This window comes from Talpa europaea, assembly GCF_964194135.1.
Source record: "Talpa europaea genome assembly, chromosome: 1".
Taxonomy (NCBI): Eukaryota; Metazoa; Chordata; class Mammalia; order Eulipotyphla; family Talpidae; genus Talpa; species Talpa europaea.
Genome location: NC_140073.1, coordinates 143,476,038 through 143,494,747, shown reverse-complemented (window position 1 = coordinate 143,494,747; position 18,710 = coordinate 143,476,038). Strand labels below are relative to the sequence as shown.

Sequence of the window (18,710 nt, the reverse complement as noted above, 5' to 3'; positions counted from 1 at the left end):
GTCATGCTTGGTAGGTGCTGTAGGTCCCCACTTCACATGTGAGGAAACTGAGGGTCATAGAAGTTAGACTGACCCAAGAACACAGAGTAGTGTTGAGGATCCATTAGATCCCTCCATCCTCTAATACTTTTGCTGCACTGTCTGGAGAGGGACCCCAGCAGCTGAAGGACTTAGGGGAGAGATTGGGTGGAACCTTCTATAAGAGAAAGTTGTTAGGCAAACTTATGACTCTAAGAATTGCCTCCCTTGGATCTTGCTAACAGAGAGGGAGTAGACTCAGCTGGTGGGACTCAGCTGGTGTTGGTGGGATGGTGTGAGGTTATAAAGAAGAAGAAGGTCATCAATATGGGGTGGGTGGGAGGGCTCCCTCACTACGGGCCTGAGATACTCTCCTGGGAACATTGCTCTGACACGCTGTGTTCCCCCTGCAGGATCGCTGTCGGCCCTGGTCTACCAGCACTCCATCATCCCGCTGGCCCTGCCCTGTAAGCTGGTCATTCCAAACCGAGGTAGGAACCTGAGACTCCTTCCCTCCGAACATACCCTTAAAGCTGGCCTCCTTTGAGTTTGCACCTTGCCAGCTTGCTGCTCTAGAACATGGGCTGGGGGAGGACATGGGTCTATTTGCCAATTCTGGGGAAACTTGAAACCACGCTCCCCTTTCCCTTTTTTTCCCTTTTAAAACAGAAGGAAAAATTCATTAAAAAACTAAACTTCGGGAGCACACATAATCCACTTGCCACATTGTCAAGTACCCATGGCCCGCGGGAGGGGACTATGCTGAGCCTGAGCTTGAGGTCTCAGAACTGGGACTCGGGATGCCTTCCTCCAGTCTGATCTGTTCAGTAATAGGATATTCAAAAGTACTGCTGGGACTTTCGTCCAGTCTCTTCCCACAACCTGGGGTTATGCCCGCACATAAAACCTCCAATATTATTTGATAATTTCTAGGTATGCAGTTCAACTCATTGAATTATTAATGATAATTGGCCAACATTATTAGCTTAAAAGTTCAAATACAACTTAAATAGCTTTAGTAATTTAATTTAGATGCTAATTAAATGATAATCTTACAGCTAATTACCAAGTAGTTTGCAATTACAAAGTTGGTTGATATTTAAATTTCAACCAGTGGTTCTCAAGATCTGGCCTCCTGCATACATCAGCACCCCCGGAACTTATTAAAGAGGCAAATATTCTCAAGCTCCACCTAGTCAGAGACTCTGGAGTAGAGTCACTCCAAAGTGAGAAATGCTGGTGTATAGACAATACTCAGGTCTTATTAAAGTTGAAGTTACTGTTGTGCTACTTAAAGGGATTAAAGAATTAGGGCACTTATTGAGTGACACAGAGACACAATATAAAACAGAGACCACAGCAGGATCAGTTGTCACTTGAAGTCTTGCTTCGTGCAGGCCCTGGGCTGACACTGTATTGGAACATCTCAAAAGCCCAGTGAAGTGGGCACTGTCCATCATCATCCGTGTTCTCTGCATGCTTGGCAAGTGCTGGGGTGAGGGCCTGAGCTCTCTTCGACTCTGAAGCACTTAGCCAGTATGTTGAATACTTTGGTCATCATGGAGCATTCACACTGGACACACTGCCTGGGCCTGCTGGGAAAAGCAGTGTCCGTTGCACAAAGTGTATGCAGAATTCTCCCCAGTCCTGGCCATTTTGTGCTCCAGTGCAATGCTAGATTTTTAGTTACCAGCTGAATGAAATTTTTGTCTCAGATCCCACAGAAGATTCCAAAGATGGTGCAGGCTCTGCCAACTCAACCACTGATCTGCTGAAGCAAGGGGCAGGTGAGTGGTTCTGGATGCTGGATTCTGCTGCGGCCTTTCCTCCTCCCTGCCCTGTCTTCTCCTGAAGCCGCAGGCCGAACATCTCTCCCAGATCCACATGTGGCTGTGTAGCCCCTGTGACCTGGGGCTGCCATGCAGTTCATCTGCTGTCTTCTCCCTGAAGAGGGACCCTGGGTGGAGACAGTATAGTGGGGAGGAGGCAGAATGGACTATGGTGAAAAATTATGGGGGTCTTGGTGGTGGGTGTGGTATGGTAACATACACCTGAGGGTATGAGCCTGTACTTTTAAATCATGCCCAATGTTGAAAACCAGTGTCTCAATTTTAAAAAAAATCAGGGGCTCCTCCATGTTGGCTTAGGGGTTAAGTCTCAGCACTGCCACCACTGTGGCATGAGTTTGCTCCCTGGCCAGGGAGCTCACCCACGTATGGTGCAGGAGTCCTCTCCTGTCTTGCCCACTGCTCCCCTTAGCAATGTGTTTTAATAGATCAGCCTGTTCTGCTCCCCACTCTGTCTCTGGTAAATCCACTCACCTCTTGCACCTATGGCCTACACCCCAGTTCTTCAATGCAGAAAAACAATGTGACCTGGGGTCTCATCCCTACCCACACCCCCATGACACCTTGTGTGGGTTTCTTCCAGCCTGCAACGTGCTCTTCATCAACTCTGTGGATATGGAGTCACTCACTGGCCCACAGGCCATTTCTAAAGCTACTTCGGAGACACTGGCTGCTGACCCCACACCGGCTGCCACCATTGTCCACTTCAAAGTTTCCGCCCAAGGAATTACATTGACTGACAACCAGAGAAAGTAAGATTCTTCTACCTGCTTCTGTGTTGGGCTCTTCTTATGTGACCGATCTCTCCATTGCCTTACCTACTCACCATTACCGTTGATTCATTTCCTGTACCTCTCTCTCTCCAGCCATTTATGTTTCTCTCTTCCATATTCCATGTGTGCATCTGTCCATCCATCTGTCTATTCATTCACTCACCCATCCTTTTATCCACCCACTTAGCAGTTGATTCACCCCTTCCTCCCATCTGTCCACCCATCTATCTTCATCCATCCATCCTTTCACACACCTCCTTAATAAGTGACTTAACCTTGCTCCCATCTCTTCACCCATGTATCATCTACCCATCCCTCCCCTCCGTACGCATCTTCCCCTACCTATTTATTCCTTTACCCATTTATGTTTCCACTCACCTTTCCATTCACATATCCATCCCTCCTTCTACAAATATGCCTGCAGGGGATATACAGCTGGAAGCAAAGCTGGTGCAAAGTGATTTCTAGAGCAGAGTCTTCCTCTGTCTCTCCCCCAGGACTCCACCCCTGCCCTCATTTCTCATTCCTCGAGTCCCATTTCTTTCTTCTTCCTAGCCTCTGGCACTGGGGAGATGTTTCTGTGACACATCTGTCTGCCCTGTGCAATGCTTTTGTCCCCAATGTGAGCAGCCTGGGCCATCTTGCTCGTCAGGTTGAGGCTGTGAGGCCCATGACGGCCATAGACAGTTGCCTGACTTGCAGGTAAAAGGTGGGGCAGCGGCCACATCAGCACTCACTCTCTGTTTATGTGATGTCTGTGTCCCAGGCTTTTCTTCAGACGACACTACCCCCTCAGCACTGTCACCTTCTGTGACCTGGATCCGCAGGAGAGAAAGTAAGTGTCTTGGAGACTCCTTTCCAGTCAGCTCTAGAACACCAAGGAGTGAGCGTGTGTATGTGTGTGTTCTTGATTTACCTTGGAGTCTGCCTGTGTCAGTGGGAATATGAGTAAGGAGTTGGGCATCTTTCTGAATTTTTTCCACTGAATTTGTAGCCTCTCCTAGGGACGCAAATGCCTGTGTCTGTCCTCTCTGCTGTGACCCCGAGCCTGACCCTGTGTCTCCTCTCCCCCTGGAAAGTTCTGGGAGAGGCAGGCGACAGTGTTCTCTCCACCTTGATGCTTCTGCATGGCCTTCAGAGACCCCATGGAAGGCTGGGCGCTCTTGGGCCTCTGCCAGGGCAGAAGTGCAGTGGTGTAACTGTGCGCTTTCTCTCCACAGGTGGATGAAGACAGAGGGAAGCGCCCCTGCTAAGTAAGTGTGGTTCTCCCCCAGCCAGCTGGCTGGCTTTTGGGGTGGGAGAACAGGGGCAGGTTGAGAATCTGGGCCAGTGGGTAGGCAAAGGCCTTTGTGCCCAGGTTGCTCAGCTTTGGGGAAAGCCGCGGCAAGCGGCCAGTGGTCGAGCTGCCAATCTTTTTGCCTTCTCTGAGGGGTCAAGCTGCAGGGTTTGGGGAAAGTTTTATTGGAGGCCGTGGGGCAGGGGTGCTTTAAACAACCTTTTCTAGTCCCCTCCTGGCTCCTTGATTCCTGTTCTTTCTTTTTTTGATTATTCTGTGAATCTTGTGGCTGAACCAGACCTCCCTCCTTATCATTCTGAATTCTGGAAATGGCCCTGGGACCTTTGGGTGGATTCTCCCACCCATTCAGCATTTCCTAAGGCCTCTGGGGAGCTTAACCCTGGGAGATTCAGAAGGATGAGGGGACTGATTCTGCCCTCAGGAGGCCTGACATTCGCATAGTGGATGAAACACGTATATAAATAGCATGAACGTGTTTTGGTGGTTTTCAAGCTGTGTTCCATGGAACCCTGGGACTCTCAGATTGCAACTGAGTGTTGAGAAGGGAGGAAAAACCATGTTACTGTTAGTGGTTATTATCAGCCTGAATCAGTTGAAAGGCTGACCCAGGAGGGTATATCTGGCCATATCAAAGCTTGCTCTGAGCTGACCTCAGTTCCCCGCCCGGGTCACAGCATCACTAAAGTCCCCGGATCCTTTTGTGCTCTCACCACTGGGCCCTGCAAGAGGACAGGGTGGAAAGACCCCAGGCCTGAAATCATCTCATTCAGGAGTTCGTTCTGTGTCAAATTTCCTGCTGATGTAGTCTTGCTGGCCAGGGAACAGAGGCCAGGGGACAGGGATCCCACTCAACCAGGCAGGGGCCTCACACCCCACATTTATGGGCATTTGCTCTTCCCGTCCTTGGGGGCAGAGAAGTGACTTGGCTGTTGCTAAGCTGGAGCCATGACAGAAGTGAGCACCAGGGGCTGGCAGTCCTGGCAGGTCCCACTGGCAGAAGTGGGCAGCCAGGGTGGACACACCCTTGGTTGGGAGCTATGAGCCACTGTTTCACTCTGCCCTTATTGCCCTCCACTGCACCGAGAGGCCCAAGCAGGCTGGGGAAGGGGATTCTGGAGGCTGATCCCTGGGCCCAGGCTTTTCCACCGGGGCAGACCATTGCCCCAGCCCTCTGGCTCTGGCCTGATTGTTGCCAGCTCTGAAACAAAGTTGGGGAGAGCAAGGCTGTAGGAAACTGTGTGTGGGTGTGTGTGTTTGTGTGGGTGTGTGTGTGCACGCGTGCCTGCAAGCCAGACCCAACTTTGCTAATTTTAGATGTTGTGGTCCAGTCCGAGTGAGAGGGGTTTCATTGGAATCTCCAGCTGTCCCGATTTCCCCATCTCGCTCTAATTAGCAATGTGCTGGCTGGGAGGGGACCTGCGCTCACATTCTGTTCTCTGCTCTCATATTTTTAACTCTTGTTTTGCACAGAGAGAATGCCAGGTCACTCCAGTCTTGAAGCAGGGAGGGGGTTTAGGGGAAGGGAAGGGGTGTGGGGTCTCCTCCTTTTAAGCCCAGGAGAAGTGTATGTGTGTGTGTCTGAGCCTTGGAGCGGGGTGACCCCTTGTCATTTTGTCTTTCTGACCTTCTCATGGTGTCTGGGGAGACCAAGCCCTTTGACAGGCGTTCAGCACTTTATTCCTTTGCTCATGTGTTGTGTGTAAGAACAGTCGGGTACGGGTGTGGCCGGGAGGGACTGAGAGAAGCTCGCCTGGGAATGTCTCCTTTTTATTTTTGGGCCCATCCGCATCTCTTACTGTTCAGTCTTGTCTTTTCACCCCCAGCCTCTCCTCCCCCCTCGCATTCCCATGGCAGCTTTCTGCCTACTCTCAAAGTGACAGTGTCATCTCCAGGACTTGTCTGTGGATCAGGATTCCACCCCCCATTCGCCATACTCAGAGAGACACAGAGGTGGGGGCGCGTTGAGGTTGGCCTGAAGATGTTTGCTCACTTGGGCGGCTGTTCAAGGCCTGGGGTTCGCTGCCCTGCCTCCCCTCATACCTGTCACCCTCTCCTCCCCCTGCAGGCTCTTCGGCTTCGTGGCCAGGAAGCAGGGCAGCACCACGGACAATGCCTGCCACCTCTTCGCTGAGCTTGACCCCAACCAGCCCGCCTCCGCCATCGTCAACTTCGTCTCCAAGGTCATGCTGAGCGCGGGCCAGAAGAGATGAGCCCTCTAGCCCGTGGCCGGGGCAGTGGGGAGAGGACCCCGTGAATTCTGACCACTCTTGAATCCAGAAGGAGGACTTTGGGCCAATTTTGGAGAAGGAGAGAAGAAAGTGCAACGTGGGGAGGGGGACGTGAATTGCAGAGGGGAGGGGAAAAGAAAGACAAAGAAAGAAAAAGCTGGAGGAGAATAACTCGGATTCCCCTGATCAGGTGGATACTGCGAAACTCCCAAAGCCTCCCAAACCCGCCAGGTCTGCCCAGCTCCTCCTGCCCCTCCAAGAGGATGGAGCTCCTCAAAGGAGACAGAACCAGCCTCCTTGGGGACCCATATTTGGGGGGGTGAATGGAAAACCTCTGTCTCTCGAGCCCAACTATTTTGCAAAGAGAAATCAGGTTGAGAGACTCTTTTTCTGGCCAGCTCTAGGGTAGATAGTCAACCCCAAAGAGTCTGCGTGGACATCATGTGGTGGGACTTCTGCTTCTGAAAGTATCTCAACCCGAGGCGCCTAAGGTCTTTTTGCTCTGCCTCTGATGGGTATTTGTGTGTGGGTCAATATGGGGTATACATAGGTCTGCACCCACACCTCACATGCTAACTTCTGTTTGCCTCTCAGCTAGAATGATAAACAAGTATGCTTGTCCATGTCCCATGTGTTTGCACGTACATACATGTGCAAACTCTCCACAGATTAGAATTGGGGGTGATAGGGCAGCAGGAGGGGATATAAATGCTTTTCCCCAGGGGCACCCATGGTTATGGGTGACCAGCTCTCTCTTGGTCTCTGTGCCTGTACACTAGCACCCCTCGGTGCCACCAGCCCCTTCTCCTTGACCAAGACCTCAGCAGGAGTGGGGCCAGCTCCCCCACAATAGTTCCTCTGTCCTCTACCACCAGCATGCTTGAGTATTGGTTTGAGAACATGTGCCCATAGTTTTGGGGAAGAGATCTTCAGGAAGAGTGGCCGCTGAGCTCCTGGCATCTTCCCTGAGGTTTGAGGCCCAACAACTAGGTGGCGAGTGACTCCTGCCAGCTCCCAGCCTCAGCGCTTTAGACCAGCCTTATCTCCGATATCTCTGCATGCTGCCTTTTGGGGGGCTGGGATGGGGCTGGAGACTGCTCTGCCCTGCCCCACATTGGGGCACATCCTGGGGAACTACTTCCAAAATCCCTGCCCAGTGAGGTTCAGGGGAAAAGTCTGCAGTCTTGTGCTCCCCTCTGCATGCATTTTGGGGTCTGACTTTTTTCTTGGGCTACCCAGAGCCATATTAGCAGACCTCTGGGGGCTGCTGCATATACATGACACAGCCTACCTGCAATGCCAAAACCTGGCTGTTTCTCCTCTGCCTTGGTTTCCCCAGCAGAGCCAAGCTGCCCAGAAGCAGAGGGCAGAAAGCATGCATTATTAGACTAGAGGGCTGAGACTCCATTTGGGCAATTGGGAAGATCTGCGACCATCACCCGAGAACTCTTAAGCTGGAATGGAAAATGCACCAGGACTCCATTCTTGAGTGGCCTCTGAAGCCTACGGGGCTCCCCTATAGAGAGGCATTGTATTGATATATAAATATATATAATATATATGTGAGACATACTGACAGAATCTGTAAGCTAATAAAATATAAGAAAGGGTTACAAAAAAAGAATAGGTAAATTGACCAGAAGTATTTATTGTTTTCCCACATTTGCTTTGCTGCCTCCCAGGGCATAAACCAATTCCTGTCCCTTTCCTTACGTCTGAGCAAAGCCTGAAATGTAGAGCGCCTTCATGCTTGGAACAACCAGGGGGCCTTGCCCTGGCCTCTGTGTGGGGCTCAGCGGGGGTGGGGGGTGCTTGTGTTCCATTCTGTTGCCCCCTGACTTTCTGGCAAGCCCAGGGCTGGCAGCTCCAAGAGATGAAAGGGGAGCTGCCCCTTCCCCGCAGGCTCCAGTGAGGGGGAGCCTGTGGGGACCTGGGTGTGTGTGTGGCAGACATGGGTGACGTGTGTTCTTGTGTAATTTTTCTCCTCCAAGAAGCTGCATCTGTGTGGACATTGTATTTCAGGGAGTTGGAAAGGAGAGTTTCTGAGGGATGTTGGGAGTCAGTCCCTGCTTCCTGAAGAGTGAAGCCTTGTTCTTGGTCCCACCAAAGTATTCTTCCTTCTGAGGCCTTCAAGCCTGATACACCTCTCTCCTCATGCCTTACTCACCCCAACTGTCTCCTGGATTAAGGAGATAGTCCCCATCCCCTTCCTTTGTAAATATCAAAGTCTCCCTCTGGACAGCCACCCGGGATTCTGCTCCTGGTCCAGACGTCCTCATCTCACTGGAGGTGGACTCCATGGCTGCCCTGCCCAGGTCTGAGGTCGCCTTCACCTGAACTTTCCACCGCCAGGTGCGGCTGGCGGCTCCGCTCTGGCCTGGGCCCGGTGTGACCCTGCTGGGGCCCTTGGGATGCTTGGAAACTGTCCACTCCTTCCCCAGCCACCTTCTGGAAGGGGCTATTTCCTAGAGCTTGGCCTTTCTGGAAGGATGATAAGGATGGGCCCCCACAGTGGCCCCACTTTGGGTCTAACACTGGTTGGGACCACACTTGCCTCCTGTGTCTCCCAGGTTAGGCCCGTGCACGTGTGCCCCACGCCCTGCACGCGCGCGCACACACACGCAGAGCACTGCAGTATATTCTTGCCAAAGATTCCTTTAAAAGAAAGCACTTTTAATAATTGTTATTGTTGTGTAAATGTTTATCCTTTTTCTCTCCTCCCCCTCTGTCAACCTTTTTTGATGTTGTTTATTGTTGAAGCTGTTTGTCAGCCAGGAGAGTGCTGTCTGATCTTGGAAATAGACCCTGAGTGGGGGAGTGGAGTTGGCAAGAAAGGGTGGGCCAGCTTGGGCCAACCCCTAGGCAGCGCAGCCCCCAGCTCCAGGCTTCACCTGCCTCTTTTGTCCAGTTGGCCTTCTGAGGCAGGCCCCAGCCTCGCCTTAGCCGCCTGGATGGTATCTGGAGGGAGGAGAGCAGGAAAGTGACCATCTCTGATTCACCCAGTGAGAGCCACGTGGCTCTTCCCAGGTGGAACAAGAGGAAAGCACTGGGCATAAGAACAATGGAGAGGCAGCCTCAGGGGGAAGCAGGGAGGAAGTGAGCTGTTTGATCAACCTCCAGGGGTGACTGGAATGACCCCGCCCTGTGGTCGCCATGGTCTGGCTCCCTCATCTATGCAGGTGTTTGAGGGACAGAGACAGCTTGTCCTAGGTTGGGGAAAGGCTTTCTGATCTCCATCCTCCAGTCTCTCCAGCAGCTCTGAGATCATGTGGCCCTCCAGGGTTTCTCCTGCCCTGGGCTTTGAGGAACCCCTGGGTGCATTAGTGGCAGGCAGGATAGCCAGTGGCCGTGTGACTGTACGAGGGACAGTGTGGTCCTTCCATGAAGGGGCCCCCGTGAGGTGAGGGCTTTCTGCCCGCTCGGCTGGCTGCTGGCAGGGGCGTGGACTGTCAAGTGGGACAGATCCTGTGCTCTTGCTGTTCATCCTCCATCCTTTCCTTCCTGGTCTTCTCCTATTCTCTGTTTTCTTCCAGCTTTAGAACATAGGGAGGTCTAGTACTCCTGAGGACTTCCTCTGCCCCTACATGCCCCCACACTCAGGTCCTTAGAGAGGCGAGGGGTGGGCGGCAGAGCCCCTGCGTCACTCACTGTTCACCTAGGCCCAGGCCCCAGGGCCCTGAGTCTGGAGCCCCCTGGCCAGTGGTAATAGGATGTGTGTGTGCGCGCGCATGTGCAACAAGTGTGGGTCTATGAGTGCGTTTGCCTGTCTCTGAGGAATCTGGGGTTGGGGTTGGAGGTGGCAGGCAATGGGAGATCAACTTCAGTATCCCCCAGCAGCGAAAGGCAGCAGGAGGTGGTGAGGTCCCCATTGGTGGAGTCTCAGTGTTGGGGATGGTGGGAATGGATCGTCCACAGGGGTGGGGATCCTCTGTCCTTGGTGTCCCAGATGCCCCTTCCTTTCCACACCTGGGTTCCTCCCAGTAGCAAGCTCACTGTCGAGGGATGTCCCGAGTTTGTTTCTAATCAGTGTTAAAACAGTTTGAGACTCTCCTGTGCGTGTGTTGGTTTGCGTGTGTGAGAGCGAGCACCTCTGTGCGTGCGAGCTGTTGGTCCCCGTTTTTTCTGCCCTCTGATGTTACATTCAAAACAAATGTTAAGAAACTTCATATGCCTCCCAGGCCCTCTGCAGGAAAAACAGAATAACCCAGCATCTCCCCACCCCCTGGCTGTGTATTTATATAGATGGAAATATACTTCCTATTTTGTATCCATGCCTATAACCGCCGCCACCTTGTATAAACCTTGAACTCGCTACTTATCCAGGAGATGAATGTATTGTGCACTGATGCGCCCCGCTCCTGTACAGCTGCTTCGTTTCTTTGTGATCCATTGTATGGCTTTATAAATGATAAAGTGAAAGAAAAATCCATGCTTCTCTAGCTGTGTTGCTTGCTAAGGGCCTCTGCCAGGTCTCTGGTGGGCAGAGGGTATCTCCCCACCTCCTGGTTCATGCCAGGCTTCAGGGATACCTCTGGTGGATGTCACCCCGAGTCCTTCCAGCAGCTTCCTCACCATCCAGCTTGCCATCTTGGTGACCATGTTATCTCACCTGGACTCTTAGCTGGAAGAGAAACTCAAACTGTAAGTTTAAAGGGGAAAAATGAATCTTTTGACTCATGATCAAGAAGCCATAGCTGGAGCCAGGGCTCATGCAGCGGAATCAGGAATTTGTCTCCATCACTAGGTTCTGAGTTGGTGACATTCTCAGATGCTCTGCTGCTACGGTGGCACCGGCAGTGCCCCAGGATATGGCCACTGGGTGCACCAGGCCTAACAGCATGGCAGCCCCTTCAGGAAGAAAGTTCTTACCTTTTTTGTTTTTGTTTTTTTTTTTAAAGATTTATTTATTTGTTTGTTTGTTTATGTATTTATTTATTTATACAAGCACTGGGTACAGTCAGAAGCGCGGGAGGGTGAGAGAATTCACCAGAGCCAGAGCGGGGAGCAGAGCAGGCAGAAGGACCGAGGTACACTGCTGAGGGGAGCAGCGGGCGGCAGGAGAGGTCTGCGCGCCATGTGGGACCCTCCTCAGATGGCAGGGGAGCAGCCGGGGATCAAACCAGCGCTGCAGAGGCTGCGGGCAGCTTCGCAACCCAGTGCTCAACCGCTGCGCCACCGGGGAGGCCCCTTACCTTTTTTGTTTTCAACAAAAACCTGGGGGAAATGTTCACTGGCTGTAAGACACCCTGCTTGGATCATGTAGTTAATTCTGGATGTGGGTCACATGATGGCCTCCAGGCCTTCTGGACAGGAGATGGAGAGTGCAGCAGGCTGGTCCCTGAAGGGGTGAGGTTTACAAGGCAGGAGGAGTCCAGCATGGTCTCTGGACCAGGACGTGGTCCGTGTGCAGCTCAGCCAGGCCCATGGTTCTGGGTTGATTCTTAGGGACTCAGCAAGTTTGGGCTCATAACCCACTGGACATACCTACGCAGTGCAGGGTTCTCTGGGGGATCCAAAACACTGATGGGACACAGTTTTAGTACCCCACTGTGCATGCAGCTAGCTGGGAGGGCAGCTCAGGTGAGCCGAATGGAGCGAGCACGTGGTTCTGCAGGCGCTGTTCTCAGACCTCACTCTAAACCGCTACTGGGGACCCTGAAGAGCTTTCTTCGCTTATATGGGTTTCATCCGTTCATATTTACCACAATATAAAACAGATCATTTGAAAAATATTTACCTACTGCCATAACATTATTAAGTGCTGCTATATGTTAACATCAATAGGATTTTAGTGAAAAATAATGATATATTCTAAAACAAGCGTGGCAGAGAGGGCTGACATAGTTTTGCATTTTTTAAAATAGCTGAGTTCTCTCTGCTTCTGTGAAATCACACGTGTACCTCTGGAAAAGCCTACTGTGCACTCGAGAAATGAGTGAGAAACACAAGTCACAGCTTAGTTGTTATGAAAATAGTTTTGAAAGGGGTTCCTGAAAATAGGAAAGTAGTTCCTGAAAAGGGTCAGGAACCCCTGGGGTCCCCAGTTCTACTTTGAGAACTGATGTTCTGTGGATCCACAGATGTAGGGTGTTTAGACTCCTCCTGTGGTGGATTAAAAGGCATGACACACTTACTGTGTGCTAGGCATTGTTGTGTCTGGTCTTCCCAGCAGTGCATGAGGTAGGTGTCATTCTAGCCAAGTGACAAATATGGGAACTGAGCCTGTGACAGGCCACATAGCTTCTCACCCGCAGGACTGGTGCTCGTGACTGCTGGTGACACCTGGCACTCAGCAAACCTTCTAGTTGCCTGAGGCTGGTGAGCATATGTGTGTAATTTCTCACACACATGGACCAGTGAGATGAAGGTGGTCCTCGTGCCCACTTTACAGATGAGGAAACTGAGGTTCAGAGAGGCTAAGGGATGGCTCAAAATGACAAGAGCTATAAAGTGGTAGGGCAAGGCATGAACCCAGGCCTGACCTGCCAGTCCATGCTCTTCCTAGCTCATGTTTCTCCCTCGGCTCCAGGTGTGTTCTAGAACGAAAAGACAGACTGGTGAGTGATGGGGCAGCAGGAGACCAAACTCAAGCACTGGTCAGAGGGGCCAGGGGCCTGGGTAGTCGGGCTGGCTTCCCTGGGGAGTGGACAAGGGCTCCTGGTGTGCGATGGGGGAGGTCACCCTCAGATGCCACCCAGATGTGTAGTGATGTGGATACTTCAGGCTGGGCCTGAGAGAGACATACCAGGGCCTGGGAGCTGAGCTGCTGGGCTTTGAGGGGACTAAACAGCCAGGCAGGGGCCTTGCTGATAAGGAGGGAATGGACTGGGGCTGCACTGTGAAGCTTTGGACTAGGGGGGCTGAAAAGTCGAGACACATCTTATTCCACCCTAGACCCAAGGGATCTTTTCCTGTCTGCACAGTGCATTCCACACACTGTTAGCAGGCGGGTCACTGAGAGTGTCCTAGAAAGGCAGAACCTCTGACTCACCCAAACCGGCAGGTCAGAACCTATGTGTCAGCAACACTTTCCTGCCACCACCCCCCTCACCCCCGCCCAAGAACCTGCTCCGCTCACTGGAGTGGGAGCAGGGGGCACATATCCATATATCCCAGCTGGGAGCAGAGCCCGGGGCTGCTTAGCGCGGCTCCTGCTGGTAGGCTTAGGTGCAGCCCTGGCGTCGTTTGCCCCTGAAGACCAGCTGCTGGGCCTGGGGTTGGGTGCCCACCTTGCAGCCTGGGTCTCTGGTTCTATTGGGTATGTGCGTGGTGAGCAGAGTCCAACCTCAGAAGAAGCAAGAACATGGGTGGTGAAGGCAGGAGGGGCAGAAGGGAGGGGTTGGGGCCAAGGCCAGGATTCTCTCACAGGTTCTCAAGTGCGGATGAGAAGTTTCAAAGCTGGGGTCCGGCCTGAGGTAGGCATATGCAGGGGTGCACATGCACCAGGTTTGGTGGAGGTGGGATGGGAGGCCAAGAGGAAATGCTGAGCAGCAAGAAATGTGTTGGGCCGGCCCTTCCCCAGGCCCTCCCTCTGGAGGTGGGTCAGCTGCTGTCTTCTCGCCTCGGGAGCAGAGCCCACCAGTGGTTTAACAGATCACCAGCCTGGAACAGACCTCGCGGACCTCACGGTCCCTCCTCCTGCGCCCTGGAGGGGGGAGTTGTGGGTGCATCTCGGGCCACTGTACCTATCAGCTGAGGAGGAAGGTGGGGCCTGAAAAAGTCAACCCTGGAGGCTCCAAAATTTCTCTTCATGGGGAGTGAAATCAAATCCTGCCTTCCTCCTTCGAAGAACCGGATTTTCCTCATTAGTTGGTGAAAATGACTAATTAGTAGTGCTTAGCTGTTTCTAAGGAATCCACAATGGGGAATGGAAATGGCTCTTCTAACAGCACTGCACACATGCACATGTGTGTGAGCCCCAGCCTCGGGCTGTGTTGTGTGTCCATGTAGGTGTCTCATTCCCTCCTTCTTCCCACCCCAATCCTGCTGTTCCTCTGATTCATTCCTGGGGGATCAGGTCACCATAGGGCAGGGTTTCACCCACAGTGAGTTCCCAGGGGTGCTCGTCAGCAAAGGGCCGTGAGTGAAGGTGGGGAGGAGCACTCTTGTGTCTCCCCCAGCAGACCCCCTGGGCCCCGTGCACGCCAGACACGGAGGGCGAGGAAGGGCCAGCAGCTGAGCGTGGAGGACCCGGGAGAGCCCAGCTTGGAGACGAGGCTTGGGAGTTTGGGGTGCTGGCTGGCTCATGTTCTGTGTGTCATGGGAGCTGGAACAGCATCATTCCCTAGGTCCACACCATCACCAGTGGGGCCCACCGGGTGGTCTGAGGAGGGGGTGTTGTGGGTAACAGAAAGGGTTGGTTTGGGAGGGGTAAGCACACTGTCCCTGCAGGTTATAGAGCCAGGGGCCTGGGGCTGCAGCAGCCTCTTCTCCCTCCACCCTTGGCTGGGCTGCGGGACAGCGTAGGAGAGCCTCCCCTGAACCTGACCCAAGGGTGCAGGTGTGGCTGGGCTGAGAGTGCCTGCCTCAGGACCAGCCACGACTGCATTTGATCTGGGCTTGGCTGGCACCTTGGGAAATCATTTTTCCCCTCTGCCAAATGGGACGGCACCCCTCTCCCAGCTTGCATGAGGATTGAGAGCTCTAGCATGAGCATGGCCCTAGTGCTGGGGACCCACATGGGACAGGCCTGGCCTCTCCTTTTCTTGTGCCTCTCGCCTCCTCGGCACTGTCTGTTCAGGCCTCTGGAGAGAGTTGGCAGCAGAAAGGAGCTGTAGTGGAAAACCGAACGATATTGATCTCTCTGGCTCCGGTCTCCATACCACAGCGCTCGGGGATGGTGGTACAGCCGCCTCTGTGGCTCCAGCATTTATGGGGTTGGAAAGATCATCTTTGGCCATCAAGACAGGATGTCCGGGTCCCTCCTCTCAGCCTCTGCCCCATTCCAGGGTTGGGAAACCAGGGGGTGCCCATCCCCACCCCAGAGCCTGCATTGCTGAACAGACTCTGACCTGGCACACCCTGGCCCCTCCTAGGGGCTGTCAGGAGCAGGGATTGTGAAGAGGCCAGAAGCCAGCAGGGAGAGATGGGGAAAACCTCCAGCCATGAAGCTTTACAGCTGGCACAGACCTGGGAGCTACCTTGGGGTAAGTCAACTAATGAGTCAATCAATCCACCAGATATTTATTGAGCACCTACTATGTTCAGACTCTGTGCGTGGCACTGAGCAATACGTGGTTGTTTGTTACTTTTGTAGTATTCAGTTCTAAGGGCAGTGGGGAAAGAAAAGCTGGGAAGCATACAAAGAATATATGTCTATCTATCGATAGATTGATCTATCTATCTATCTATGCAATGTGAACAGTGCCCTGGAGGAGAGGAAAATTGTGCTGCAAGAGCTTCTAAGTGAATCTGCCTGGGGAGAGCAGACAGGTGTCCCTCAGAAAGTGATATTTTCCTAATATGTAGGATCCAGAGGATGAATAGGAGATGATTGGGCAAAAAGCAGGAGAAAGGATGTTACAGGCAGTGGGAACAGAATGTGCCAAGGTCCAGGCAGAAAAGTGTGGCATGCTTGAACCTCATGTACCTCCTCTGGATAGCATGTTTTCCAGTTGCAGTTTGACATTTGAAGACCAGGTAAACTAGTGTTCACGTGCACAGGCTGGGGTGTCAGACTCCCGGGTTCAAGGTTCAAGTTCTGGCTCCATCCCTTGGGCATGTGTCTTGTCCTTAGGCGTGTTCCTTGACATCTGTCAGTGAGGGATAGTAATAGTGGTACCTAACGCAGGAGTTGTAGGAACTGAGTCCATACCTGAAAAAAAAAAAAAGCTTGGAACAGCTTCTGACAAATAGTAGGTGCTCAATAAATGTAGTGATGCTTATTATTTATTTGATCATTTCTTCTCTCCCTCCCTAGACTGTAAATTGCCTGGAAAGCAGGAACCCAGGTAGGTATTTGAGGCCCCAGCACGAGGTCTGGCATGTGGGAGGCCCTTTATCACTGTTTGTGGAAGGAGTGAGTTAACTGCAATGTCAAGGTAGCAGAGGGAGTTTGAGGGAGCAGGGAGTTTGGCTCACTAGAGTAGGTGAGTTGGGCAGGGTCTTTTTATCACTTGATTGCTTCGGGGTTTTATAGGAACAGCCAAAGTGTTTGAAGGCTCTTAATCAAGGGAATGGTGGGATCAAGTTGGCATTTTGCAAAGAGGACGGCTGTTTTAACATTTGTTGAAACACAACTCTGTATTAGATGTTGTATTAGGTATTTAATGCTATTTCATTGATTTATTTATAAAATAAGTAGAGATACAGCTAAGAAAACTAAAGCTGAGAAAGAGTAAGTAATTTTCCCATGATCTCATAGCTGGAAAATGCTACAGACTCAAGATCTGTTAAGCTCTATTTCACTTAGAATGTTGGTTCAGCTTCTGTAACAGTCGCTCCAAATCACCAAACACTTAAATATGATGGAATTTTATTTTTCTCTCAAGTAAAGTCTCTATAGCTTCTATTATAGTTTTCCACATGAAGTTTTCAGGAATCCCAAACCCTTCCATTTTGTTGCTCTGCCATCCTCAATATGTGGCTCGCTATGGTTGCTCCAGCTCCTGCCATTGCAACTGCATTCCAGTCAGTGGATATGCCCCTTTCTATAAGGATGCAATACACTGTTTACATGGTATCCATTGTTTCTGCTCAGATTACAACAGTCACAACTATCACATAACCTCAAGTAGCTGCTGGGGAATGTGACTTCTGTGCTGTACAGCCACCACACTTCTGGGGACTCAGTAATAAAGGAAGCAGAGGAGAGTGGCATGGGAGCAACTTTTTGTTTCTGATTCAACTTCAATGTCAGCAGTAAGGAGAGCTCCTTTGTGGCTCCTGTCTGGGGTCACTCTCAAAAGATGCTTAGCAGGTAAAATGGAAAAGGAAAACCTCAAAAATTTAATATAGAGGTGATAGAAGTAGAAGAGTTGAGAATGACTGCACACTGATAGTGTGCTGAATTGAGAAATATTGCTTTGAGCAGAAGGTCAATTGTTTGGAATTGGACATGTTGAGGGAAAGCATGATGGGAATTCCAGGTCTAGATGCTCACCTGGCTGTTAGAAGTGAAGGGTGGGGCCTCCCCTGGTGGCGCAGCGGTTGAGCGCTGGGTTGCGAGGCTGCCCGCAGCTCTGCAGGGCCGGTTCGATCCCCAGCCACCGGCGAGGGTCCCACAAAAAAAAAAAAAAAAAAAGTGAAGGGTGGAGCTTAGAGGTTAACACTTGGTAGTTTCCACCTGGGAGCCCCCTCTTAGTGAGACATACACTTAATGGGACAGTGACATACACAGGAGGCTCCCAGGAGCCATGTCTGCTTGTTGGGGTACCCTTTCCACAGCCTCCCAAGTGTATAGCTGGCTGCTCCAGGGGCGTGTGTTTGACTCATTTTGGGACAGCCCAAATTTCTTTCTCCCGGAGAAAAGAGACCAGAAAGATCTGGGGTGCCAGCGGCTTAATATATCCCCATAGAGGTGACTAGCTGGGAGAAGGAAGTCCCTGTATCCTAGCACAGGGGACCAGGATGGGGGCCCTGCCAGGCAGAGGTCCCTGTGCTCCTTCTGAGAGCAGCCTACCTCCCAGGACACACAGACCAGAGGATGACAACACAGGTGACCCCTGGGGACAGAGGACTTGGGGTACAGACGACCCTGTCTTAATGCCTTGTTGCTGCCTAAGCTCCAAGCAGCGGACACAATTTAGTGCCCGCCCCCCCCCCCCCGCCTCAGTGGAGGTTGTCACAGGAAGAGGGTTGCGGGTTGAGCCACATGCTGTCCTAAAGGCACTGGAGAGAGGAGGGTCACGGAGGGGAATGTGGGGTGCAGGGAAGAGCAGAGAGAAGCGGGTCCATGAAGAAGGCAGAGTCCTCAGAAAGGAAGGAGGAGGACCTGGAAGGACTGGTGTCTTTGCAGGCAAGGGCAGTGGCAGCAGAAGGTGGAAATGGCTGGACAAGAGGCCAGGCCCCCCCTAGGATTCAGAGGAGTGAGTCGTGGGAGAAGGTCATTGAATTTGTCCAGGAGGAGGCCATCCTATTTTTCCCTTCAGAACAGCACAACAGCAGGGGGTGGGGGTGCAGAGAGTGGGGGAAATGGCTCAGCCTGTGTCTGGCTCAAGAAGGCACCCCTATGTTTATAGCCGCACTGTTTACAATAGCTAAGCTTTGGAAACAGCCCAAATGCCCAAAAATAGATGACTGGATCAAGAAGATGTGGTCCATATACACCATGGAATATTACTCAGCATTCAAAAAAGATAAACACATGCAATTTGCAGCAACATGGATGGCGCTGGGAGGGATCATGCTCAGTGAAATAAGCCAAAAAGAAAAAGAAAAATACCGGGTGGTCTCACTCATAGCAGGAATCTAGAAAACTTAAATAAGTGACCAGGAAAATGAATAACTATAAGAAAGTGAAAATCAAAATCAACAAAAAACTATGAACCAGAGACACTCTATGGGGGGTGGGGGGCGGGGGGCGGGGAGGGGAGGGATTGGGGTCAAA

The 18,710-nt window shown here is 51.9% G+C and overlaps 1 protein-coding gene across 2 annotated transcripts in view; it reads left to right on the top strand.

Annotated features, from left to right (window-relative positions):
* TNS1 (tensin 1) overlaps window positions 1-6,222 on the top strand; it is a gene marked incomplete at its 5' end in the record, with an annotated part of 217,855 nt that extends 211,633 nt beyond the window's left edge. For both annotated transcript variants that reach the window (XM_084241657.1, XM_084241658.1), the window contains 6 exons: window positions 432-509; window positions 1,734-1,805; window positions 2,449-2,617; window positions 3,405-3,473; window positions 3,859-3,891; window positions 6,001-6,222. In XM_084241657.1, coding sequence (XP_084097783.1) covers window positions 432-509; window positions 1,734-1,805; window positions 2,449-2,617; window positions 3,405-3,473; window positions 3,859-3,891; window positions 6,001-6,145 — 566 coding nt within the window. In that variant the 3' untranslated portion in view covers window positions 6,146-6,222. The remainder of the gene's footprint in view (window positions 1-431; window positions 510-1,733; window positions 1,806-2,448; window positions 2,618-3,404; window positions 3,474-3,858; window positions 3,892-6,000) is intronic.
* Between the last annotated feature and the right edge of the window lie 12,488 nt (window positions 6,223-18,710).